The sequence below is a fragment of the Macaca nemestrina genome, chromosome 5 (assembly GCF_043159975.1).
Source record: "Macaca nemestrina isolate mMacNem1 chromosome 5, mMacNem.hap1, whole genome shotgun sequence".
Lineage (NCBI taxonomy): Eukaryota > Metazoa > Chordata > Mammalia > Primates > Cercopithecidae > Macaca > Macaca nemestrina.
This window is the reverse complement of record NC_092129.1, coordinates 139807742-139828264: the sequence shown is the minus strand read 5'-3', so window position 1 is coordinate 139828264 and position 20523 is coordinate 139807742. Positions and strand designations below refer to the sequence as shown.

General features: G+C 45.4%; 1 protein-coding gene across 4 annotated transcripts in view; it reads left to right on the top strand.

Annotated features, from left to right (window-relative positions):
• BICRAL (BICRA like chromatin remodeling complex associated protein) overlaps positions 1 to 20523 on the top strand; it is a 123464-nt gene that overhangs the window by 77691 nt on the left and 25250 nt on the right. For all 4 annotated transcript variants that reach the window (XM_071097034.1, XM_071097032.1, XM_071097036.1 and 1 more), the window contains one exon: positions 5679 to 7358. In XM_071097034.1, coding sequence (XP_070953135.1) covers positions 5679 to 7358 — 1680 coding nt within the window. The remainder of the gene's footprint in view (positions 1 to 5678; positions 7359 to 20523) is intronic.

Genomic DNA, 20523 nt, shown 5'->3' with positions numbered 1-20523 from the left:
TACCTTGGCCTCCCAAAATGTTGGAATTACAGGTGTGAGCCACTGCACCCAGCCTGTTGTAATTTATATAGGAAGAAAATCTATTGAATTATGTAGACATTTTCTACTTTTAACATAGTAAATTAAGACAAGCTATATGGCCAGGTCAGTAGCTCACACCTGTAATCTCAGCACTTTGGGAGGCCAAGGTGGGAGAATCGTTTGAGCTCAGGAGTTCAAGACCAGCCTGGACAACATAGCAAGACCCTGTCTCTTATTTTTAAAAAATAAAATAGGCCAGGTGCAGTGGCTTACACCTGTAATCCCAACACTTTGGGATGCCAAGGCAGGTGGATCACGAGGTCAGGAGTTCAAGATCAGCCTGGCCAAGATGGTGAAACCACATCTCTACTAAAAATACAAAAAAAATTAGCCAGGCATGGTGGTGGGTGCCTGTAATCCCAGCTACTCGGGAGACTGAGGCAGAGAATTGCTTAAACCCAGAAGGCGAAGGATGCAGTGAGCCGAGATCGCGCCGTTGCACTCCAGCCTGGGCAACAGAGCAAAACTCCGTCTCAAAAAAATAAATAAATAGGCCGGGCGCAGTGGCTCACTCCTGTAATCCCAGCACTTTTGGGAGGATGAGGCCGGCAGATCACGAGGTCAGGAGATCGAGACCATCCTGGCTAACATGGTGAAACCCCATCTCTACTAAAAATATAAAAAATTAGCTGGGCGTGGTGGCGGGCTCCTATAGTCCCAGCTACTTGGGAGGCTGAGGCAGGAGAATGGCGTGAACCTGGGAGATGGAGCTTGCAGTGAGCCGAGATCGTGCCACTGCACTCCAGCCTGGGCAACAGAGTGAGACTCCATCTCAAAAAAATAAATAAATAACATAAAATAATACGCCGGGCACGGTGGCTCACTCCTGTAATTCCAGCACTTTGGGAGGCTGAGGCAGGCAGATCATGAGGTCGGGAGATTGAGACCATCCTGGCCAACACAGTGAAACCCCGTCTCTACTAAAAACACAAAATTGGGCGTGGTGGCACATGCCTGTAATCCCAGCTACTCAGGAGGCTGAGGCAGGAGAATCGCTTGAACCAGGGAGTCAGAGGTTGCACTGAGCCGAGATTGTGCCATTACACTCAAGCCTGGCCACATAGCAAGACTCTGTCTCAAAAATAAATAAATAAATAAATAAATAAATAAATACAAATAAAATAAATAATAAACAATAAAAAGACAAGCTATATGAGGTTGTCTTTTAAATAATAAAAAGGCAAGCTATATATCCACTTTGCCATTTTTCTTTTTTTTTTTTTTTTTGAGATGGAGTCTCACTCTGTCGCCCAGGCTGGAGTGCAGTGGCGTGATCTTGGCTCACTGCAAGCTCCGCCTCCTGGGTTTACGCCATTCTCCTGCCTCAGCCTCCCGAGTAGCTGGGACTACAGGCGCCCGCCACCTCGCCCGGCTAATTTTTTTGTATTTTTTTTAGTAGAGACGGGGTTTCACTGTGTTAGCCAGGATGGTCTCGATCTCCTGACCTCGTGATCCGCCCGTCTCGGCCTCCCAAAGTGCTGGGATTACAGACTTGAGCCACCGCGCCCGGCCCACTTTGCCATTTTTCTAAGCTTTCAACTTTCTTTCTTTTTTTGAGATGGAATCTTGCTCTCTTGCCTAGGCTGGAGTGCAGTGGCACGATCTCGGCTTACTGCAGCCTCTGCCTCCTGGGTTCAAGCGATTCTCCTGCCTCAGCCTCCCTAGTAGCTGGGGTTACAGATGCCCACCACCACACCAGCTAATTTTTGTATTTTTAGTAGAGATGGTGTTTCTCCATGTTGGCCATGATGGTCTTGAATTCCTGACCTCAAGTGATCCCCACCCCAATACAAGCGTGAGCCACTGCACCTGGCCTCAACATTCTTTCTAAAATGACTCAGAAATGTTACAACCTGAGAAGGTCATATTAGAATGTTTTGAACCTTGTTACATAATAATCTTTGAGGAAATTATTCTTAATTCATAGTTACTTATAAGTTGTTTTCATCTTAAATGAGAAAAAAAGATAATAAGTAACACTTGAGCATTTAGTATGTGCTTGGCATTAAGAGCTTAACATATATTAACCTCAGGCAGATGTGGTGGCCCATGCCTGTAATCCCACCATTTTAGGAGGCCAAGACAGGAGAATTACTTGACCTCAGGACTTTGAGACCAACCAACATAGTGAGACCCCATCTCTACAAAAAATTTAAAAATTAGACCAGTGGCCAGGCACGGTGGCTCACGCCTGTAATCCCAACACTTTGGGATGCCGAAGTGGGCAGATCACGACATCAGGAGTTCGAGACCAGCCTGGCCAACATGGTGAAACCCCATCTCTACTAAAAATACAAAAAATTAGACGGGTGTGGTGGTGTGTGCCTGTAATTTAATCTTCTCAGGAGGCTGAGGCAGGATAATTGCTTGAACCTCCAGAGGCGGAGGTTGCAGTGAGCCAAGATCACACCGCTGCACTCCAGCCGGGGCGACAGTGCAAGACTCCATCTCAAAAAAAAAAAAAAAAAAAAAAACATTGGCTGGGCGCAGTGGCTCACGCCTATAATCCCAGCACTTTGGGAGGCTGAAGTGGGCAGATCATGAGGTCAGGAGATTGAGACCATCCTGGCAACATGGTGAAACCCCGTCTCTACTAAAAATACAAAAAAATTAGTGGCAGACGCCTGTAGTTCCAGCTACTCGGGAGGCTGAGCCAGTAGAATGGCGTGAACCCGGGATGCAGAGCTTGCAGTAAGCCGAGATCACACTACTACACACTCCAGCCCAGGCGACAGAGCAAGACTCGGTCTCAAAAAAAAAAAAAAAAAAAAGATGAGCATGGTGGTGCATGCCTGTAGTCCCAGTCCTGCTGAGGCAGGATCCCTTGAGCCCAGGAGTTGGAGGCTGCAGTGAGCCAAGATTGTGCCATTGCACTCCAGCCTAGGCGACAGAGTGAGACCCTATCTCAAAAAAAAAAGAAACCCGCCGGGCGCGGTGGCTCATGCCTGTAATCCCAGCACTTTGGGAGGCCAAGGCAGGCGGATCACGAGGTCAGGAGATCAAGACCATCCTGGCTAACACAATGAAACCCCATCTCTACTAAAAATACAAAAAATTAGCTGGGCGTGGTGGCGGGCACCTGTAGTCCCAGCTACTCGGGAGGCTGAGGCAGGAGAATGGCATGAACCCGGGAAGCAGAGCTTGCAGTGAGCCAAGATGGCAGCCACTGAACTCCAGCCCGGGCGACATCGAGCAAGACTCCGTCTCAAAAAAAAAAAAAAAAGAAACCCAAAACATGTATTAACCTCATTTAATCTTCACAATGATTCCATGAAGCGGTTCTATTAAGATACATATTTTGGCCAGGCACGGTGGCTCACACCTGTAATCCCAACACTTTGAGAGGCCGAGGTGGGTGGATCACCTGAGGTTAGGAGTTCAAGACCAGCCTGGCCTACATGGCGAAACCCTGTCTCTACTAAAAAATACAAAAATTAAATGGGTGTGGTCGTGGGCACCTGTAATCCCAGCTACTTGGGAGACTGAGGCAGACAGAATTGCTTGAACCTGGGAGGCGGAAGTTGCAGTGAGCTGAGATCGGACCACTGCACTCCAGCATGGGTGACACAGTAAGACTCTGTCTCGGGGGGGAAAAAAAAGATACATATTTTAGAGATGAGGAAAGTAAAGCACAGAAAGGTTAAGTTACTTCGCCAAATAGTACAAAGCCATGAGTTGCAGAGCTAGGATTCTAACCCAGGCCGCCAGGCTCTGGAACTCATGTTCTTTTGTTTTTGAGACAGAGTCTCGCTCTGTTGCCCATGCTGAAGTGCGGTGGTGTAATCTCGGCTCACTGCAACCTCCACCTCCTATTTTTAGTAGAGACGGGGTTTCACCCAGTTGGCCAGGCTGGTCTTGAACTCCGGACTTCAAGTGATCCACCCACCTCAGCCTCCCAAAGTGCTCAGATTACAGGCGTGAGCTACTGCGCCCAACCTCCATGTTCTTAACCTCTAGAAGCATCTAGGCAGGAAACCTGACCTGGGGGATTGGGGTGTCCTGCCTGGAGACTATATTGAGATTACTGTGTTTGAGCCTTAGGTTCCCTTACTCTTTATAGTTGCTTTGTTCTGCCGTGGATGGTAGTCAGAAGTTGAACTGCCCAAGGTTGAATCCTTGCCCTACCACTTATTAGCCGTGTAACCTTAGATATATCACTAAATCTCTGTGAGGGTCAATTTCCTCTTTTTTTTTTTTTTTTTTGAGACAAAGTTTCGCTCTTGTTGCGCAGGCTGGAGTGCAATGGCACAATCTTGGCTCACCGCAACCTCCGCCTCCCAGGTTCAAGCGATTCTCCTCTCTCAGCCTCCTGAGTAGCTGGGATTACAGGCATGCGCCACCATGCCCAGCTAATTTTGTATTTTTAGTAGAGACAGGGTTTCTCCATGTTGGTCAGGCTGGTCTCGAACTCCCAACCTCAGGTGATCCACCCACCTCGGCCTCCCAAAGTGCTGGGATTAACAGGTGTGAGCCACCGCGCCTGGCCAGTTTCCTCATTTACGAAACCAGAATAACAATAGAATTACCTGAGAGGGTGGTTAAGATTAGTTGACTAGACTGTTGAAATCACTTGGTATGGTGCTTAGTAAATATTAACTTACTATCATCAGGACCTATATTTTCTTCACCTATAAAATGGAATGGTGTTCGGAAAGTCCTTGGGATGGACAGTTCTTTTTAATGGTCGCGTGTGTGTAAGGTACATAAGATCATATCATGCAAGATATATCTGTCACAACACTGATCTCCTGTAAGGCTTGTGAATCAGTAGCATTTCTGACATTCATTTTGAATAAATAATCACTACATATGATGCCACTAAGCCCATAAAGTAGTTATTTAGCCTATCCCTCAACATTCATGATTTTTATTTAGCAACTCTCCTACTTCCATGTGAGTATTAATTCTATCTTTTCAAATTGCTTCATTCAATATGTATTTATTGGCAACTTTTTTTGCATCATGTCGGTGTAGTAGAAATATGGAAAATGCTCTGAGGCCGGGGATGGTGCCTCACGCCTGTAATCCCAGCACTTTGGGAGGCCGAAGCAGGAGGATTACTTGCATGCAGGAGTTCAAGACCAGCCTGGGCAAGATGGTGAAACCCCATCTCTAAAAACAAAAAACAAAAAAATATAGCTGGGTATGGTGGGGCACACCTGTAGTCCCAGCTACTCAGGAGGCCGAGGTGGGAGGATCTCATGAACCCAGGAGTTCACAGCAGCAGCGAGTTCACTGCACTCCAGCCTGGTCAAAAGAACGAGACCCCAGATCAAAAAATAAACTAATAAGTAAATAAAGTCTGTGGCAGTATCTCAAAAAAATGAAGCTAAGCTCTAAGTAGTCCTCAGTATGTTTGCATTATCTATCTGTTCTCTATAAAATAATTTACTAGCATGATGGATGCATATGCTTATAAACATAACATCAAGCATCATTACTATGGAAATAAAATATCAGAATAAGGTGAGCAGTTTAGAGAGTTGTGCCTGAAAAGCAGACTGTTGTGCTTTATTCATATTCAAAAGTAAGATTAATTTTTATACATCCTTTTCAAAGGTTACATATGCCATGTAACATACTGTTTATTTTTTTAGAATGCTGATCCTAAGTCATCCCTCAAAGGTGTAAGCAACCAGCTTGGAGAAGGGCCCAGTGATGGACTGCCACTTTCAAGTAGCCTCCAGTTCCTTGAAGATGAACTCGAGTCTTCTCCTCTTCCTGATCTCACTGAGGACCAACCTTTCGACATTCTTCAGAAATCCTTGCAAGAGGCCAATATCACTGAACAGACATTGGCAGAAGAGGCATATTTGGATGCCAGTATAGGTTCAAGCCAACAGTTTGCACAAGCTCAGCTTCATCCTTCTTCATCAGCATCCTTTACTCAGGCTTCTAATGTTTCTAATTACTCAGGTCAGACGCTGCAGCCTATAGGGGTGACGCATGTGCCTGTTGGAGCATCGTTTGCAAGCAATACAGTGGGTGTACAACATGGCTTTATGCAACATGTGGGGATCAGTGTTCCCAGCCAGCATTTGTCTAATAGCAGTCAGATTAGTGGTTCTGGTCAAATACAATTAATTGGGTCATTTGGTAATCATCCTTCCATGATGACTATTAATAACCTAGATGGATCTCAAATCATATTAAAGGGCAGCGGGCAGCAAGCCCCATCAAATGTGAGTGGAGGGCTCCTGGTTCATAGACAGACTCCTAATGGCAACTCCTTGTTTGGGAACTCCAGTTCCAGTCCAGTAGCACAGCCTGTTACTGTTCCATTTAACAGCACAAATTTTCAAACATCTTTACCTGTGCATAACATCATCATACAAAGGGGTCTTGCACCAAATTCAAATAAAGTCCCAATTAATATACAGCCAAAGCCTATCCAGATGGGTCAGCAAAATACATACAATGTGAACAATTTGGGAATTCAGCAGCACCACGTACAACAAGGGATCTCTTTTGCTTCTGCAAGCTCACCCCAGGGCTCAGTAGTTGGTCCACACATGTCTGTGAACATTGTAAACCAACAGAACACAAGAAAGCCAGTCACCTCACAGGCAGTGAGCAGCGCTGGGGGCAGTATTGTTATTCATTCCCCCATGGGCCAGCCTCACGCACCCCAAAGTCAGTTCCTCATACCTACAAGCCTTTCTGTCAGTTCCAACTCGGTACACCATGTCCAGACTATAAATGGGCAACTTCTTCAGACTCAACCCTCTCAGCTCATTTCTGGCCAAGTGGCCTCAGAGCATGTCATGTTGAACAGAAACTCTTCCAACATGCTCAGGACCAACCAACCATATTCTGGACAGATGCTTAACAACCAGAATACTGCCGTCCACTTAGTGTCTGGGCAGACATTTGCTGCCTCTGGAAGTCCAGTGATAGCCAATCATGCCTCTCCTCAGCTTGTGGGTGGACAGATGCCCTTGCAGCAGGCATCCCCAACCGTATTACACCTGTCACCTGGGCAGAGCAGCGTTTCCCAAGGAAGACCTGGCTTCACCACCATGCCCTCGGTGACAAGCATGTCAGGACCTAGTCGATTCCCTGCTGTCAGCTCAGCCAGCACTGCCCATCCTAGCCTTGGGTCTGCAGTTCAGTCTGGTTCATCAGGATCAAACTTTACGGGAGATCAGCTGACGCAGCCGAACAGGACTCCAGTACCAGTCAGTGTGTCTCATCGTCTTCCAGTTTCTTCTTCCAAGTGTACCAGCACCTTCAGTAACACACCTGGAGCAGGAACCCAGCAACAATTCTTCTGCCAGGTAATGCCCTTTCCCAAATAAATATTTGGCTGATTATAGAGTGGAAAAATGAGATGTGTATTTACTAGAATATAATTTTCATCCTAGACTCCCAATTTTTTTTTTTTTTTTTTTTTTTTTGAGACGGAGTCTTGCTCTGTAGCCCGGGCTGGAGTGCAGTGGCTGGATCTCAGCTCACTGCAAGCTCCGCCTCCCGAGTTTAGGCCATTCTCCTGCCTCAGCCTCCGGAGTAGCTGGGACTACAGGCGCCCGCCACCTCGCCCGGCTAGTTTTTTGTATGTTTTAGTAGAGACGGGGTTTCACGGTGTTAGCCAGGATGGTCTCGATCTCCTGACCTCGTGATCCGCCCGTCTCGGCCTCCCAAAGTGCTGGGATTACAGGCTTGAGCCACCGCGCCCGGCCGACTCCCAATTTCTTAAAAATTTTAGGCCAGGTGTAGTGGCTCATGCCTGTAATCCCAACAGTTTGGGAGACCGAGGCTGGAGGATTACTTGAACCCAATAGTTCAAGGCCAGCCTGGGCAACATAGTGAGACCCTGCCTATACCAAAAATTTAAAAATTAGCTGAGTGTGGTGGTGCACACCTGTAGTCCCAGCTACTCTGGAGGCTGAGGCAGAAGAATAGCTTGAGCACAGGAGGTTGAGGCTGCAGTGAGCCATGATTGTACCACTGCACTGGGTGATAGAGTGAGTCTCAAAAAAAAAAAAAATTTTTTTTACACTTATGACTGGTTATCTTTTTTCTTGATTTTCTTTTTTGCCAGGGGACGGGGGTAGGGGGTCTCACTCTGTCGCCTAGGCTGGAGGGCAGTGGCACAGTCATGGCTCACTGCAGCCTCAACCATCTAGGCTCAGATGATCTTCCCATCTCAGCCTCCCAGGTAGCTGGGACTACAAGCACATACCAGCACACCTGACTAGTTTTTTGTATTTTTTGTAGATTTGGGGTTTTGCCATGTTGTCCAGGCTGGTCTTAAACTCCTGGGCTCAAGAAATCCCCTGGCCTTGGCCTCCCAAAGTGCTGAGATTACAGGCCACCACACCCGACCTTTTTTCCTCTTAAGTGTTTTAATCCATTGTAGAGTGGAGACTCTGGAGTTAGACTCTTGAGTTTGAATCTAAGCTTTATGACATGGAAAAAGGTAACTTACTGCTCTAGACTTAATTGTCTCCAACAGTGAAATGGGGATAATGATACTGCCATCCCATGGAGTTATCAGGAGGGTGAAATGAGATAATCTAAACAAAGCACTTAGACATAGACCCTGGCAAATAGCAAATACTCAATAGAAGCCTGTATTTATACTTAATTAAATTCATTATGGGCATTTAAAATGAAAGCTTATTTTAGATTATTTATTTACATTGTACAGCAGGCTACTAGGACATGTGACTATGGACTTGTTGAAGATGTGGTAGCTGCTTCTTGGTTGCCAACAGGAAAGGCTCAGGGACTCAGCATGACTCTATAGTGGGTAACTGGCCTGCAGCAGAGGGAAGCACAAAAAGGGAGAAATCGAGGCACTCTCATTTGACCAAGTACCTGACCTGAGCCTGCTCTTACTATACTATTATGCAGGTTAATTACTGTGGGCAATTGGTAAACCACATAAGGATTATGTTTCTGAAAAGAATCTCAAGTGGTCATGAGCTTTAGTCCTTCACTGTCATCTACTGATACTTCGACGGCTCCATCTTTTGGTTCCCACTCATTCTGAGCATGCTCCATAGTTCCAGCTCCTCTTCTTCTCATCTGGGAGGACCCATGCCATACCCTACCTTCCACCCCTCAGTCCTGCGTTTCCCCTGCCTTTGTCCTCATCCACATTCAGAAGGATTCAAAAACTTCTGTTTGTATATATCAACATATTTCAAAATCTTTTTTTTTTTTTTTGAGACAGTCTCACTCTGTTGCCCAGGCTAGCATGCAGTGGCGAAATCTCAGCTCACTGCAGCCTCTGCCTCCCAGGCTCAAGCGTTCCCTCCGCCTCAGCCTCCCAAGTAGCTGGGAACACAGCAAGCCACCATGCCCAACTATTTTTGTATTTTTTTTATAGGCAGGGTTTCACCATGTTGCCCAGGCTGGTCTCGAACTCCTGGGCTCCAGCGATCTGCCCGCCTTGACCTCCCAAAGTGTTGGGATTATAGGCATTTGCCACTGTGCTCAGCCAATATCAATCTTTTAAATATATATATCAGCCAGGAGCTGTGGTTCATGCCTGTAATCTCAGCACTTTGGGAGGCCGAGGTGGGCAGATCACTTGAGGTTAGGAGTTCAAGACCATCCTGACCAACATGGTGAAACCCTGTCTCTACTAAAAATACAAAAATTAGCTGGGTGTGGTGGCACACACCTGTAGTCCCAGCTACTTAGGAGGCTGAGGCAGGAGAATCACTTGGACCTAGGAGGTGGAGGTTGCAGTGAGCCAAGATCATGCCACTGCACTCCTGCCTGGGCAACAGACTGAATGAGACTCCATCTCAAAGATTATATATATATATATGTAATACATACACATATGTATTTATATATATAATATATATTAATTTTTTAAACCATATACCTTTGACTTACTAATTTCACTAAGAATCCTAAGGAAACAAAAATTACTTATGATTAAGGATGTTCAGTTTATTTGTTTTGGTATCAAAGATATCAAAGGGGTGTATGTGTGTGTATTTGAAATAATATCAGACTTACAGAAAAGTTAAAGTTACAAGATTACTACAAAGAATTCTCACAAACCCTTCACCAAGATTCCCCAAATCTTTTCTCTCCCTTTGTCTCTCTCTCTCTCTCTCATACACAAACACACAGACACACAGACACACAGACACACACACTTTTCAGAGTAAATTACAGGCCAGATGCTGATGCTACTTGACTCCTAATTACCTCAATGTGTATTTGTAAAAGCAGGGGCATTCTTCTACATAACCACAGTACAGTAATCAAAATTAAGAAATCAGCATTATTAAAATACTATAACTAATCTGCAGACCTTACTCAGATTTAGTCAGTTCTCCCAGTAATGTCCCTGAGAGCACAAGAGAAAACAAATTATTTGGTTTGGGTTTTGGTGTTTTAGTGTTTTTTCTTTTTTTTTTTTTTTTTTTTTTTTTTTTGAGACGGAGTCTCGCTGTGTCTCCCAGGCTGGAGTGCAGTGGCGTGACCTCGGCTCACTGCAAGCTCCGCCTCCCAGGTTCACGCCATTCTCCCGCCTCAGCCTCCCAAGTAGCTGAGACTACAGGCGCCCGCCACCACGCCCGGCTAGTTTTTTGTATTTTTAGTAGAGACGGGGTTTCACCATGTTAGCCAGGATAGTCTCGATCTCCTGACCTCATGATCCACCCGCCTCGGCCTCCCAAAGTGCTGGGATTACAGGCTTGAGCCACCGCGCCCGGCCGTGTTTTTTCTTTAGAGATGGGATCTTGCTATGTTACCCAGGCTAGACTCTCTTTTTTTTTTTTTTTTTTTTGAGACAGAATCTCACTCTGTCTACCAGGCTGGAGTGCAGTGATGCAATCTCAGCTCACTGCAAGCTCCACCTCCCGGGTTCACATCATTCTTCTGCCTCAGCCTCCCGAGTAGCTGGGACTACAGGCGCCCGCCACCATGCCCGGCTAATTTTTTGTATTTTTAGTAGAGACAGGGTTTCACCGTGTTAGCCAGGATGGTCTCGATCTCCTGACCTTATGATCCGCCCACCTCGGCCTCCCAAAGTGCTGGGATTACAGGAGTGAGCCACTGCGCCTGGCCCAAGCTAGACTCTAGAACTCAAGCAATCTTCCCGCCTCAGCCTCCTGAGTAACTGGAACTACAGGCTCGCCCCTGCATGCAGCTTTGTTTTGTTTTGTTTTTGTTTGTTTGTTTTCGAGACAGTCTCATTCTGTCGCCCAGGCTAGAGTGCAGTGGTACCATCTTGGCTCACTGCAACCACCACCTCCTGGGTTCAAGCAATTCTCCTGCCTCAGCCTCCCGAGTAACTGGGATTACAGCTGCCTGCCACCCAACCCTGCTAATTTTTGTATTTTTAGTATAGACAGGGTTTCTCCATGTTGGCCAGGCTGGTCTCAAACTCCTGACCTCAGGTGATCTGCCCGCCTCAGCTTCCCAATTTGTTTTGGTTTTTATGGTCCAGGATCCACCCAGAATCGCTATCTCATTTCACTGTCAGATTTTAAAATCTGCAACAGTTCCTCAGTCGTTCTTTGTCTTTCATGCTATTAATATTTTTGAAGAGTGCAAACCAAATATTATTATTATTATTGTTATTGTTATTATTATTATTTTGAGACAGAGTTTTGCTCTTGTTGCCCAGGCTGGAGTGCAATGGTGCAATCTCAGCTCATCACAACCTCTGCCTTGCAGGTTCAAGCGATTCTCCTGCCGCAGCCTCCCAAGTAGCTGGGATTACAGGCGTGCGCCACCAGGCCTGGCTAATTTTGTATTTTTAGTAGAGACGTGGTTTCTCCATGTTGGCCAGGCTGGTCTCGAACTCCCATCCTCAGGTGATCTGCCTGACTCGGCCTCCTGGAGTGCTGGGATTATAGGCATGACCCACCGCGCCCAGCCAAACCAATTATTTTCTATAATGTCTCTCAATTTGGGTTTCTCTGATGCTTCCTCATGATTAGATTCAGTACATTTTTAACAGGATTGCCACAGAAGTGAAGTGTCCTCAGTGCTCAGGATGTGGATTTGTCCCATTACTGGTGATTTCACCTTGAACACTTGCTTAACATGGTGTCTTTCAGGTTTCTCCACTGTTTTTCCTTTTGTCCTTAATTAGAATCTTCCAGAAGATAATTTGAAACTCTGTAGGCATCCAGTTTCTCATCAAACTTTCACATGATAATTTAAGTTTCCATTGATGATTCCTGATTGAATCAGTTACTACAGAGCTATTACTATGATGGCCTCCAAATAGAGACTTTCTGATTCCTTCATTTGTTCTATACTTACTGTTGGCATTCTTTTTTTTTTTTTTTTTTTTTTTTGAGACGGAGTCTCGCTCTGTCACCCAGGCTGGAGTGCAGTGGCCGGATCTCAGCTCACTGCAAGCTCCGCCTCCCGGGTTCACGCCATTCTCCTGCCTCAGCCTCCCGAGTAGCTGGGACTACAGGCGCCCGCCACTGCGCCCGGCTAATTTTTTCTATTTTTAGTAGAGACGGGGTTTCACCATGGTCTCGATCTCCTGACCTTGTGATCCGCCCGCCTTGGCCTCCCAAAGTGCTGGGATTACAGGCGTGAGCCACCGCGCCCGGCCTAGTTTTTTGTATTTCTTAATAGAGACGGGGTTTCACCGTGTTAGCCAGGATGGTCTCCATCTCCTGACCTCGTGATCCGCCCGTCTCGGCCTCCCAAAGTGCTGGGATTACAGGCTTGAGCCACCGCGCCGGGCCTACTGTTGGCATTCTAATTTAAGGAACAGCTTTTCCTTTTCTTCCCTTTCCTTTTTCTTTATGTGTGAATTCTTAGATTATTATTATAATTAGTGGGTTATAAACTGTTATAATAATGTATTTTAATGCTCAAGTCTACCCACAGTTGGCAAGTGGGTGCCCCTCCAAATTGGCTGCTCATCCTTCTGACATGTTTCCATCATTTTTTGGGCACTTCCTTCAATTTCTGGCAAAACAAATGTTCTGTGTTTATCTTTTAATTTCCCTGCTCCTGCCCTAGCATCAACTATTTTTTAAGAAGGTTTGTTCCTTCTAGTGGAGAACAATATTTAGAAACCAAGATCTGAGCATTGTGTGTGTTCATTGCTACTAAGGTCATTTCAGTTGGGAAATATGTATGTTTATACACCCAACACCTATAGCTATTTACATTTCTGTGAATCTATATTAAAAGCTGTGGGTTCATATTGATAGTTCCAATTCTTTTTTTTTTTTTTTTTTTTTTTGAGACGGAGTCTTGCTCTGCCACCCAGGCTGGAGTGCAGTGGCTGGATCTCAGCTCACTGCAAGCTCCGCCTCCCGGGTTCACGCCATTCTCCTGCCTCAGCCTCCCGAGTAGCTGGGACTACAGGCGCCTGTCACCTCGCCCGGCTAGTTTTTTGTATTTTTTTTTTTAGTAGAGACGGGGTTTCACCGTGTTAGCCAGGATGGTCTCGATCTCCTGACCTCGATCTCCTGACCTTTGGGAGGCCGTCTCGGCCTTCCAAAGTGCTGGGATTACAGGCTTGAGCCACCGTGCCCGGCCGATAGTTCCAATTCTAATCCATGACTACAGAATTCATCCAAGTTTCTTTTCCATGTTTGTAACTCCCTTTCCCCTGACCCCTTTTTTTTTTTTTTTTTTTTTTTGAGACGGAGTCTCGCTCTGTCCCCCAGGCTGGAGTGCAGTGGCCGGATTTCAGCTCACTGCAAGCTCCACTTCCCAGGTTTACACCATTCTCCTGCCTCAGCCTCCCGAGTAGCTGGGACTACAGGCGCCCGCCACCACGCCCGGCTAGTTTTTTTTTTTTTTGTATTTTTTAGTAGAGACGGGGTTTCACCGTGTTAGCCAGGGTGGTCTCGATCTCCCGACCTCGTGATCCACCCGTCTCGGCCTCCCAAAGTGCTGGGATTACAGGCTTGAGCCACCGCGCCCGGCGACCCCTTTTTTTTTTTTGGAGTCAAAGTCTCACTCTATCGCCCAGGTTGGAGTGCAATGGCGCAATCTCTGCTCACTGCAACCTCCGCCTCCCGGGTTCAAGCGATTCTCCTGCCTCAGCTTCCCAGGCAGCTGGAATTACAGGCATGCGCCACCACAACTGGCTAATTTTTATATTTTTAGTAGTGACAGGGTTTTACCATGTTGACAAGGCTGGTCTCAAACTCCTGACCTCTGGTGATCCACCCGCCTCAACCTCCCAAAGTGCTGGGATTACAGGCGTGAGCCACTACACCTGGCCTGTAACTCCTTTTTCTAACAGTGAGAATGCCAGCCCCACCGTGTTTACTTATTTGTTCAATCCTAGAATATACAGAAAATAGTCTTAGAATTGCTAATCCATGTTTTTCACCATTGTAAAAAAAAAAAATAAAACCTATTAATTACACTTTACTATTGATTTACAGTTCTGTCTTTAGCCTAAGTGTTTACAGTCAACCTACTGTGTTCAAAAGTTACTTGGGGCTGGTTGCAGTGGCTCATGCCTGTAATCCCAGCACTTCCCAGCAAGCGAGGGGGGCAGATTGCATGAGCTCAGGAGCTCCAGACCAGCCTAGGTAACATGGTGAAACACTGTCTCTACAAAAAATACAAAAATTAGGTGGGCGTGGTAGTGTGCGCCTGTAGTCCCAGCTACTTGGGAGGCTGAGGTGGACCATCTGAGACCGGGAAGGTCAAGGCTGCAGTGAGGGTGATTGCACCACTGCACTATAGCCTGGGTGACAGAGCGAGACCCCGTCTCAGAAAACAAACAAACAAACAAACATAAAGAAACAAAAAACGTGCAATTAATTAGTAAGAATGTAAAACAGTTCCAAAGTAGTTTAGAGTGAAAAGCAAGTCTTTCCCCAACCTCCAGTTTCCTTCCAGAAGGCTCACTGTTTGTAGGTTCTTTGTATTCCCCCAGAGCTATCCTCTACATAGACAAGCACACACAGTGCATACACATACTTATCTGCAACACGCCATAGACGTTTTCACTTAATGATAGAACTTGAGGATCATTTTATATTTGTATGTATTGATCAGCTTTATGTTTATTATAATTAATTAAGCAATCATCCATAGCATGGTCATTTCCTTTTCTTCTTTACTATATAATAAATAATGCTTCAAAGGCAGGGGGAGAAAAACACCTCTTTCTCTCTGACTCCCAAAAGTTTCAGTTATTCAAAGGTAAAAAGAAGCCTACACTAGCAGCTTCAAAGCAGCTGACTTTTTATGCCAAAAAGCATTGGGAACTAGGTCAGTTGCACTATTTCAAGTGTTCAAGTGTGTTTCTGCTTATAAGTTTTCAGGAACAAGTGAAACCCCAGGTTTATTAAAATTAAGGAACATAGCCTTGGGTACAGAATTAGTTGAAATAGTAGTATTTAGGTCAGCTACCATTTAAATTCCCGGGACACCCAGAAACACAGAAATTCTTTTCTTTCTGTGTTTCTATGTAGTTTCTTTTTTCTTTTTTTTTGAGATGGAGTCTCACTCTGTTGCCCAGGCTGGAGTGCAGTGCTGCAATCTCGGCTCACTGCAACCTCCGCCTCCCAGGTTCAAGCAGTTCTCTTGCCTCAGGCTCCTGAGTAGCTGAGATTACAAGCGTGCACCACCACACCCAGCTAATTTTTGTATTTTTAGTAGAGACAGGGTTTCACCATGTTGGTCAGGCTGGTCTCGAACTCCTGACCTAGTGATCCACCCGCCTCGGCCTCCCAGAGTGCTGGGATTACAGGCATGAGACACTGTGCCCGGTCCTCTGTGTAGTTTCTATGTAATATTTCTTTTCTTTTTCTCTTTTTTTTTTTTTTTGAGATGGAGTCTAGCTCTGTCACCCAGGCTAGAGTGCAGTGACACTATCTCGCCTCACTGCAGCCTCCGCCTCCTGGGTTCAAGCAATTCTCCTGCCTCAGCCTCACAAGTAGCTGGGACTACAGGTGTGTGCCACCATGCCTGGCTAATTTTTTTGTATTTTTAGTAGAGACAGAGTTTCACCATGTTGGCCAGGCTGATCTCAAACTCCTGACCTCAGGTGATCTGCCCACCTCAGCCTTCCAAAGTGCTAGGGTTACAGGTGTAAGCCACCACACCCAGTTTTTCTGTGTCATATTTCTATATAAATTACTTTATAGAATGTTGTAACAAACAGAAATATAATTACCAAAGGCTTTTGGTGTTTGTATGTTTGTGGAAATGTAATTCAGCGGGTTTTGATACTATAAATGGTTAATGTTAGAGATAACTATGTTTTTAAATATAAACATAAATATAATATTGTTTTTAATATAGATAATACATTAACTTGGTTCAAAAAATCAAATGGGGCCGGGCATGGTGGCTCACGTCTGTAATCGCAGCACTTTGGGAAGCCAAAGCAGGTAGATCACCTGAGGTCAGGAGTTCAAGACCAGCCTGACCAACAAGGTGAAACCCTTTCTCTACTAAATATCCAAAAATTAGCCGGATGTGGTGGCAGGCACCTGTAGTCCCAACTACTCTGGAGGTTGAGACAGGAGAATTGCTTGAACCTGGGAAGCAGAGGTTGCAGTGAGCCGAGACTACACCGCTGCAATCCAGCCTGGGTGACAGAGCAAGACTCCATCTCAAAACAGAAAGAAAACTCAAATGGTACAGAAAGATGTATACTACAATGAAGAGTTTCCCTCCTAGTCTCGTTCCCCAGCCACCGACTTGCCATCAGGCAACCAGTGAAACCAGCTTTTATGGTGTGAGCTTAAGTTCCTTGCTCACTTTGTATTGGGAAAACTTTCAAACCCATGGACAAGTTGGAAGAGTACAGTGAATACATTCACGTGGTATCACCAGTCATTTCTGTTTTGCAGTATTTGCTTTATTGGTGCTAAATGTCTGTAGTCTCTCTCTATGTGTATGTACACACACACATTTATACTTTATTTATATACTTTTTTCTCTTAACCATTTGAAGGTACTCTGCAAACGTCACAACTTTTTAATCCCTAAATACTTCAGCAGATGTCTCCTAGGAACAAGGACCTTTTAATACAATTATATCAAATTTCTTCCATTTGGCCCAGTAACACCCTTTACAAAAACAGTTTTTCACTTTAGAATCCAGAGAGCACTGATTTCATGTAGTTATCACATCTCTTTAGTCTGTAACAGTCCTGATCAGTTGTCTTTTTTTTTTTTTTTTTTTTTTGAGATGGAGTCTTGCTCTGTCACCCAAGCTGGAGTGCAGTGGCGCGATCTCAGCTCACTGCAAGCTCCGCCTCCCGGGTTCACGCCATTCTCCTGCCTCAGTCTCCCAAGTAGCTGGGACTACAGGCGCCCGCCACCATGCCCGGCTAATTTTTTGTATTTTTAATAGAGACAGGGTTTCACCGTGTTAGCCAGGATGGTCTCCTGACCTCGTGATCCACCCGCCTTGGCCTCCCAAAGTGCTGGGATTACAGGCGTGAGCCACCGTGCGGCCCCTGTTCAGTTATCTTCTAGAGTGGCCTTGTCTGACTGGACTTGTCAGACTGGAATTACGTTTTCTCATGACTCGACTTCATCAGGCTAAATGGTTTGGGCAAGACACATGTTGGTTTGTCGCATTCGTGGTGATGCTGAGTGTGGGCACTTGGTTAAGTGGCTTCTCCCAGATTTCTCCACAAGGGTCTCAAAGGTGTCTTGTTCCCTTCTTAAGAGGAAATGATCTCCAGGATAGTGCTTTGAGACCATGTGACTATTCTGTTTCTCAGCCTCTCACCCTTTGATGCCCCTCACCTGAATATTATATTGATAGTCACAAAATGATGATTTTATAATTGTAGTATCCTATCTATATTTATTGCCTGGGATTTTTCCAGAAAGAAGAGCTTTTTTGGCCAGGCACAGTGGCTCACATCTGTAATCCCTGCACTTTGGGAGGCAGAGGCAGGCAGATCACTTGAGGTCAGGAGTTTGAGACCTGCCAGGCCAACATGGCGAAACCCCATCTCTACTAAAAATACAAAAATTATCTGGGTGTGGTGGCACATACCTATAATCCCAGCTACTTGGGAGGCTGAGGCAAGAGAATCACTTGAACCTGGTAGGCAGAGGTTGCAGTGAGCTGAGATTGCGCCACTGCACTCCAGCCTGGGTGACAGAGCAAGACTATGTCTCAAAAAAATAAATAAATAACGGATTACCTGAGGTCAGGAGTTCAAGACCAGCCTGGTCAACATGGCAAAACCCCGTCTCTACTAAAACTACAAAAATTAGCCAGATGTGGTGGTATGTGCCTGTAGTCCCAGCTGCTCGGGAGGCTGAGGCAGGAGAATCACTTGAACTTAGGAGGCGGAGGTTACAGTGAGCCGAGATCGTGCCACTACACTCCAGCACTCCAGCCTGGGCAACAGAGTAAGACCCTGTCTCAAAAAAAAAAGAGCTTTTTCTTCCTCTCCTTCCCATTTTTTTTGAGTAGCACTGTGAACTCATAGGGATCATTACCGTTGTTGTTAGAATTTTTTAAATTATTATTATTATTTTAAAAAATAGAGTCAGGGTCTTGCTATGTTACCCAGGCTGGCTCTAACTCCTGGGGTCAAGCGATCTTCCCACCTCAGCCTCCTAAAGTGCTGGGATTATAGATGTGACCTACCAGGCCTGGCCCAGGATTTTTTATGTTTGTTTTTTAGAACTTTTTATTATGAGGAATTTTAAACACAAAGTAGACAAAGCACTGTCACAAGCCCCCATGCTCCCTCAGCTTGAGTATTTACCACTCATGGCTGCTCTTGTTTCATCCACACCCCCACTGCCTTTGCGCCTGCCTGGTATGATTTTGAAGCTCACCCATCATATCAGTTCATCTGTCATATTTTAGCACTTATCTCTAAGAGATCATGTATTCTTTCTGTATTTAGTGTATTCTTTCTGTATTTAATATATTGTAATTTATTGCATTCCTCATTCTTTTTGATGCTTTAATTATCCCAAATTTGATCAACAGAAGCCTGTTTGAGCTGGCTCCTATACTTTTGACATGTTTTCACCTCCTCTGAACACTTCCTTGCTTTGTGTCACAAGACACTGTAGTACTGCCTTAGATTACCTTGCCTCAAACCTGGAATCCGCCATTCTCGAAGGAGCCTGTGAACTAAGTCTCTTTGTGCAGAGAGTAATTTACAGGATTTACACTTTCTTGTAAATGGATTAAAATTCAAAAGTCAGTTACTAAGGATACAATTTAAAATAATCTATCAAACAAAAGTAAACAAATTAGTATAGGTCCAAATCTCTCCATCATTTATTTATTAGAGATGGGGTCTTGCTTTGTTGTCCAATATGAACTCCTGGGCTCAAGTGATCCTTCCACCTCAGCCTTCCAAATAGGTGGGATTACAGGCACGAGCCACAACAGTCAGACAAATCTCTTTATTTTTGTTTTGTTTTTGTTTTTTGAGATGGAGTCTTGCTTTGGCGCCCAGGCTGGCATGCAGTGGTGCAATCTCAGTTCAACCTCCACCTCCCAGTTCAAGTGATTCTCCTGCCTCAGCACCCCCTAGTAGCTGGGATTTCAGGCACCCACCACCGTGTCTGGCTAATTTTTGTATTTTTAGTAGAGACCGCACCTAGCCCCAAATCTCTTTGGATCACTAAAGGATTTCGTAGGTTCAAAATTTATTAAGAGCAGGCAGGGCACAGTGGCTCATACCTGTAATCCCAGCACTTTGGGAGGCCGAGGCAGGCGGATCACTTGAGGTCAGGAGTTCAAGACCAGCCTGGCTAGCATGGTGAAACCTCATCTCTACTAAAAATACAAAAATTAGCCAGGTATGGTGGGGCATGCCTGTATAATACCAGCTACTCGGGAGGCTGAGGCACAAGATAGCTTGAACCCAGGAGGCAGGAGTTGCAGTGGGCCGAGATTGCACCACTGCACTCCAGCCTAGGGGAAAGAGCAAGACTCCATCTTTTAAAAAAAAAAAAAAAAAATTGAGAGCAGCTGAGCCCTTATCACCTATAGTAGCTACCATGCTTTGGATGTGAGAGTGCCTGAATGATCATTCTGATTTTTTTTTTTTTTTTTTTTTTTGAGACGGAGTCTCACTTTGTCGCCAGGCTGGAGTGTAGTGGCACTATCTTGGCTCACTGCAACCTCTGCCTCCTGGGTTCAAGCAATTCTCCTGCCTCAGCCTCCTGAGTAGCTGGGACCACAGGCTAATTTTTGTATTTTTTAGTAGCGACGGGGTTTCACCATATTGGCCAGGCTGGTCTTGAACTCCTGACCTTGTGATCCTCCCATCTCACCCTCCCAAAATGCTGGGATTACAGGCGTGAGCCACGCCGCCCTGCCAATCACTCTGAATTTTTACTGAAGTTTCTAGTCCCACTCTGCCCCTCCCTACTTCCCTATCCCCCCTGTAGCTCAGCCTGCCTACCTTATGTGGAACCATTGTATTTTCAGACATCTGGACTTAAAACTAGATGTTCTTGTTTTCTTCTTCCTTTAATGAATTACCAAATCCAATAAATTATTTGAAAATGTGTCCTATCCAT